Source organism: Phaethon lepturus, unplaced genomic scaffold, assembly GCF_000687285.1.
Source record: "Phaethon lepturus isolate BGI_N335 unplaced genomic scaffold, ASM68728v1 scaffold30420, whole genome shotgun sequence".
Taxonomy (NCBI): domain Eukaryota; kingdom Metazoa; phylum Chordata; class Aves; order Phaethontiformes; family Phaethontidae; genus Phaethon; species Phaethon lepturus.
This window is the reverse complement of record NW_010514538.1, coordinates 6,743-13,714: the sequence shown is the minus strand read 5'-3', so window position 1 is coordinate 13,714 and position 6,972 is coordinate 6,743. Positions and strand designations below refer to the sequence as shown.

At 38.0% G+C, this 6,972-nt stretch overlaps 1 protein-coding gene across 1 annotated transcript; it reads right to left on the bottom strand.

Moving 5' to 3' along the window:
- Positions 1-2,605: 2,605 nt before the first annotated feature.
- On the bottom strand, positions 2,606-5,911 carry YPEL5 (yippee-like 5 (Drosophila)). The gene is made up of 2 exons (XM_010293272.1): positions 5,643-5,911; positions 2,606-3,982 (listed from the first exon to the last, which is right to left on the bottom strand). Exons 1-2 carry the CDS (start codon positions 5,781-5,783, stop codon positions 3,758-3,760), a joined length of 366 nt encoding a protein of 121 aa, XP_010291574.1. The 5' UTR covers positions 5,784-5,911; the 3' UTR covers positions 2,606-3,757.
- Between the last annotated feature and the right edge of the window lie 1,061 nt (positions 5,912-6,972).

Sequence of the window (6,972 nt, the reverse complement as noted above, 5' to 3'; positions counted from 1 at the left end):
CCCCAGTCAAGCCAAGTCTGAAGCATTTCATCCCTATCAGGCATCAGGGAGTCTGCAAAGCCCTCAAGAGCCACAGGAAACCAAGCTTCACTGGATTTTACTTAATTATTTTTTTAATCATTTTGTTAAAGAAGTGAAGGCAGGCCCAAGAAGGAAACACAACACCCTCTTGCTGGCTTTTGCAGAATGGTACTGCAACATCACAGTTTAGGTTTCTCTTCTCAGATAGGGTTGATTAACCAAGTAGCCTTTTCCCATGTCAATGCTACAGCCTTCCCAGTCACTTCTTCCTTACACTGGGCAATTGTGTCCTGAACTGCAGCTTCACCAGTCCCTTACCTGTTAATCCACTGATGTTCTGCTGACCCTATTTCCTACAGCTCTGGCCGGTATCTGAAGAGACAAGTTTGCCCTGTAAGAATAAGCCTGTGTCAGCTGACCATAGCCTTCCCAGAGCGCAGCGTAAGGCTACCTATTCTGACAGAGCCCTGAGGTACGTATGTCATTTCAAAAGTTCTTTTGAACATCCAAAGAAAGCTTTTTCAATCCACAAAGACACCATCCAATCTTTTCATCTTCCCAAAGCTGTGTTTTGCTGTAATGGTAGTCAGCACCTTTAATGAAGTACTTCAGTTTTGGGTACACCTACACTGCAACTACAAGATGAGATCATAGCGCAGGTAACAAACTCTAATACAGCTAATGTTAGGCAAAAGTCAGAGGACCACTGCTAGCCCATGCTGCAGCCTAAAAGCACAAATTCTGAGGTCTCCATAAACAGAGTAGTCTGTTGTACAGCGTAATTGCCTTCTGCCTTCTTTGCCTAAGACAGCATAGGCACACCGTCACATGCCAGGCACAAGTTCACTGTAGTGGCACATTTTGCCATGCCAGCCATGCCTTGTTTGGGAACCCAGGGCTACTGCACAACTACAAAATAACATTGAACGCCAAATAGCAGTGTCTTCCCTGTTGCTAGCTGTACTGTAACCAATCGTCTTGTCCCCTACAGATAAGTTATCTGTATTCACACACAAAGCATCTCAAGGAGGAGCAGTCAAAATTTATGAGGCTAAACTCTCCCACAGAGAGAAACAGAAGGGAGCAGCATGTAGGCCAAAAGAGCAATCCCGAGTCTACTGTTTTAAAGCTGCAGTGGACTTGCTTAAGTCTCATAGGCTTTTAATGAATTCGCCTCAATAGCGTTTTTCAAATCATAATTTATCTTTAACATCTCAGACTCTAACAGTCTACCAAAATGAAGAGGTCTTAACACAAGTTAGAATAAGCCACTCAGGCTCCACTACACCAATATAATGAACCTCTCACCTTGGTTCTTCAGCTACAGCTTATGAAGTTGACCAGCTGCTAGCAGAAGACTTCTCCCTAACATTTGCACACAAAGAAAAAAGGTCACAGAATTCCAGATATACAAATTCCCAATTCCCAAGCCATTTCAGAAGCTAAAACTTCACATTTCTTGCAGAAGCTGGAGTTTTGCTTAGCTTTCTGTCTTTTCAAACACAAAGACGTTTGGCACCCAGAATTCCATTAAATGAGCAATTTCCTGTTTTTATTTTCTCTTTAACAGGAGTATATTGAAGGCTTTCAAGTGTCCAAGTAGTATGCATGAAGCTTTACTAAGCACCTTCCAAAATCAACAGTACACTCTTTTGCCACCTATTCAGAGCGGGATGCTCATCAACAGCCTGTCACTCTGCTGTAGAAACACACTGATTTACTCAGTGCTGGGAAAGGAAGACAGGTTATGTCATTCAGTTGACAGACTCCATGAAAATTACTCCAAAAGAATGGCAAATATCAATTCAGGACAAAACATACTTTATTGTACTGTAATGTCAGAAGTACAAGAAAAGTACTGCAGAGAACCATGCTAATGGGGCTTCTGGGGTCTGTGAGGGACAGAAGTACAAGATAATGGGGTACTACTGTACTCAGTGCAAAAACTGATTCATTTGAGGCACAAGTACACTATTGCTTAAGCAGCTTGATTCAAGCACAGCTCTGGTATGTGATCTACTCTGTTTTCTTTCTATGTGACAATTCTATGATAAAGCTACTTTTACATGAAATAGGCAGTAGATTCAAGTCAGGGGTGTCCAAATTGCCACTTGGCAACCAACAAAATTACGAAAGAAAAATACCCAGCGTAGTCACCCTCCACATTTTAGTTTCACATATGGAGCTGTGGCTAGTGAAGATAAGTTATTCTGAAAGGTCAGAGCCCAGATCTGATTGGTTGGCTGGTTTTTGTTTGGGTTTTGGGTTTTTTTTTTTCTTTTCCCTTCTTGTACATCTGTGGGTAACTTATTTCACACTGACCACAATTTATCCAATAAGAAAAAAAAAATTATATCTTTGATAAGGAATCATACAAATCTAACATTCAAATAAATTTCAGCCCTTGAGATTTTAACTTATGGCTTAAGACACAATGAAAGTGTTTGGGCACCCTTGAGTTAAATTAATGAAGAGCATTTTTGCTAAAAAGGCAAGCAAGATCACCATTTTAAACAGAGCTGACCTCTACAAGAAGAAAGCAGGAATCCAAGTCACTAGTTTACTAGGCTGACATGTACTGCTGCCCAGAAAGATAAAAATGTAACATCACAATGAAAAGGTTCAACAAAGTTGAAAGATAAAGGTTTCAACACCAGAAGCAGCATTTGAAAACAAGCTGTTTAAGTTAATATTTTCAAGAGATGCAGATTGCATAACTCTAGGCATGAACAAACATGCTGGCAATCTTCTCCTTTTACACAGCAGCTGTGTTTAACATAGAAAGTTCTGGGTTTAAAGAAAGCTACTTGAAGAATTAAGATTTGCAATTCCCTGTCTACTTAATGAGATTAGTAGAGAAATGAAAAAAAATTACTACTGGAACAGTAGTTTCTCAGTGGATCCCTATCATTACAAACACAGCTTGATTTGTAAGCAACGCAAGACTAAACAGACAACTATTATTTTATATTATTACTATGCTTATAAGTTACATCAGTTAAAGTTAAAAAAAGCCAAGCAGTTTTGCCCTATTTCAAGAATAGTTTCCAATCAACACCAGTTTACATGGTGAATGGGACTTCACAAATAAACAAGAATGGTGACATCTTTGGGTCAAGAATGACAAGAAATAATGGGCTCTGTGCTACCAATCAACCTCAACAAGAATATGGCACAAGGGCCAGCCCAAGCTGTACCAACACTGAACCTTTAGCACTCGGCACAAATTCGGATCTCTCTACTTTAGCTAGCAAATCAAGTGAAAAGACCAGGGGGAGGGGAAAAAACCTAACTAAAAAGCCAAAAATTGGAATATACTTTTTAAAAAACATCTGTAGTTTTAAAATAATTTTATGCTGAGATCAGTTTGTGCAAACTAAAAAAAACCTCATTGAATTTCTCTCTAACAAAAGACAAATCCCCCAAATATTTTCCTTTTACCCCATTGTATCTGTAGATACAATCCTAAGTCAAATAGATGTAAATGCAAGAGAGAAAAAGTTACAGCATCTGCACAACATTCTTTCTACAAACAGCTGCTGGAGGGAAAGTAAAATATAAAAGGAATAAAGAAAGGAAGGTTCCATCTGAAATACTCTCACAAGCTTTCCCACTCTGTAGTCCATGAATCCGACTCTGATGCTAAGGTGACAGTGTATGTAAGCAGACTTTTTTTGTTGATTTTATTATTTTTGAGTTTCAATTGAAGAGAACCTGAGAAGAGACTCAAGTTTCTTCAGGAATTGTCGGATGGAACATGCTCCTCAAATCCTTCACTCTCTCGGACCAATGCTCTTTCCAGGATAACACGGCCTTCCTTGTAGCGCTGGCTGTCTTCAGTGGCAAATTCATAGATCCAACCCAGTTTGCTGTTGCAGTTCTTGCAGCTCACGTCTCGAACCATGTGGCGCCCAGTGAGCATGACTCGATCCTGAACTTCACTGTATTGCAGATTTACCACCTGATACAAATACACAGGGAATAGGGAATAGAAAGGATTAGTCTGTCTAGAGCAAAGCTCGATAACAATGTGCACGACTATCAACATTTTAAAAGTAAAGAGCCTGTGGCACTGCATATGAACTGAAAACTGGAGTAAGTAAATCAACAGCCCTTGAAAATCTCCTGCTTGAGAAGGTAACACTTTAAAGATGTGCTTTACAGGGATGTATAACCCTCACTGTTTAACTGAGAGACATGAAATGCTATCACAAGACCTACGAGAGTGTAGAGTACGGTGTTCAACTTTGGGTGAGAAATTCCTGGGCAACAGTTTGTAAACTGATATCAATCCACTTGAAATATATGTAACCTATTTCTAACACTTACTCCCAGAAGTCAAAACCAAAATATTAGAAGAGGTACTTCTTTAAAAATCTTGGGGTGCTTCTGAAATTATCATCTAAGAAAAAGGAAGGCTCAGTGGCTGAGAATGCAGGCATTAAACATTATAATTTTTTTTGTATGCTACCTCAGCAGTTTAAAATATACTTTTAAATTGTTTAGGCAACAACACCACAGAACCAGGATGTTTAATTCATTGAAAAGTTGATATCAGAACTATATCCAAACTGCTAATATGTGGTAGGCTTCTAAGAGATGGGGCAGCACTGCTTTCTCAACTTTCCACCTGGCTGTGCTTGCTCTCTCTGCTTCAGCTGTAAGGCTTCTGAGTCCAGAAATGTAAAAATCAAACTTCTGTGATCAAACCCCACTATGTAACTCAACAAAAAATTTGAACCCAGGATCCAGTGCTTATTGGATGAGAAAGAAATCAGATACACAGCACTTTTATAGCTATGCAGCCTAACATATAAATGCTACTGACAGGATACAGCATACCAGAAATCCCAAGGCCAAGCAGTTAAGCGAAGACATTACTGATGCCTCTATCAACTCTGCCAATGGCCAAAAGGCTTTCAAGAAAAAACCCAAACCAAAACACACCAATGATTATATCACTAGGAACTTTGTGAGAAAGCAAAGGATGATCACTCTTATTTTTCAATGAGTCTAATGGACAAGTCTATATGGAAGGGTTAATATATAATGCTACAATTCACTTTGAATTATGACTTTCATATTTCAATCTGTTGAATTAAATCAAATTTGATCAATAAAAAAGATATTAAACTAAACCAGAGTATTATTGCCTGTAAAAGAGACTGTCGTTACCTAAAGTTGCCAAACTACTGTTAGCTTAAATGCATTTTAGGAATGAAACATAATATTATCTAGACTTTTTGTTTTAACTGATTAGAAGTAAAAATGCTTTTGAAACTCTTTGATAGACAAAAGATCCTCATACAGTGACTTTGAAGTTCATATTACAGAAGTCTCCAAAGTTAAAACACCATGCATTTTGGCATGATGCCTCTATTAAACACAATTCTCTTTAGAGTCTTTTAGTATTGCAGAAAAACTAATTTAGATAGCTTGCCATCGATGGTAAATGCCTAATTTGACTTCAAAGACAGCTGAATAGAACAAAATAGAAATAAAAAAATTAAAATAGTAATTACACAACACTTGAGTCAAGAAGTTTTTAGTTTTGATGATTCATATCCCACAAACTCCTTTTTCAAAAGCAAATAGTAGTTCCCCCTCAGCTTCTTACCAACCTTGTTAAAAAGAAAGGCTCTTCCCGTGGCCCCTGTAAAACGAGTGGAGATGAGTTCAGAACGATTGGTCAGTATCGTGTCGCAGTTTGCACAGGAGAACAGGCGAGTGCCACCAATATGATCCAGAAAAATTCTTCCCATTTTTAGAACTTACGTAAGTTTATACTCAAGGCCTGAAAGCAAAAAGAAAGATCATGCACATGTAAAAAAAGCATTGCAGGAAAAAAACAAACACAACACCCCATATATATGTCAGAATATTCTGCAAACTAATTCATCTAAGGATGGCAGAGGTTCTTTCCTTCATAGATGAATTACTGAACTCATAGACTGCATTCGTCCTTTCTCATCAAGACAAGTTCTTTCCCAAAGTGACCATCTTACCAATAAGATGACACACCTGGATTCAAACTAAATTACATTAAATGAGCAAAACATGAACTGAAACCTTTAAAATATAGTTCAGACATTTGCAGATCACTACTGGACCCTACAGTTCTTAAACTCCAAAGCTTCCACTTCTTTCCTCTTTTCCTCTTTAATACAATACTGAAATTCCACTCCAGTATATTCCCAATGACTCACTCATCTTAGTCAGTGCTTGGAAATGAAACACTGAGAAGTACTTTGAGTCACCAAGACAATTGTAGTTTAATTTTCCCAAGTCATCCCCCCTTTTTAAAATACATATTTATTTTGTCACTTCCCCTCAGCTCTGCACAATTTATGGCATGCAACTACACACTACCACCATCCAGGATGTTTTAGTCTTCCAGTATTGCAGACTGGGCTACTTGACACTTAGTGGTTTCATATACATAACAACATAGGAAAGGTTTCAATGCTATTTCACATAATAAACAACCCACCCAGTCTTTACACCAGACAGTTTTATATACAAACCTTTAAAGCTGTCTAATCTAAATACAAAATACTGCATCATTTACCCAAGCTATTTCCAAAGCATCATCACTAAAATACCTAAGCAACTCCAATGAGCAGAAAGAGAGAGCTTAGAACGTTTATAGTCGCAGATCTGCAGTACCTGATAAATAAATCTCTTCATTGCTTGGGAAAATTAAAGTATCTCACCAGCTTTGTACCAGTTAACATATACTACTCAAAGTTAACTAGTGAGTAGGCATATCAGACAGCTGAAAACTTAAATCACGAAGGATGAGATAACATGACAAAGGAATTAAATGATGTTACTTCCATTTCAACTGCAAAAGTTTTATGACTAAACATCTACAGTTAAACAAGTTAAATACACCTTTTCAGATGTGGAATCAGAAGAGAGTATTGTCTCTGCTTTTGTTATGCACAGCAA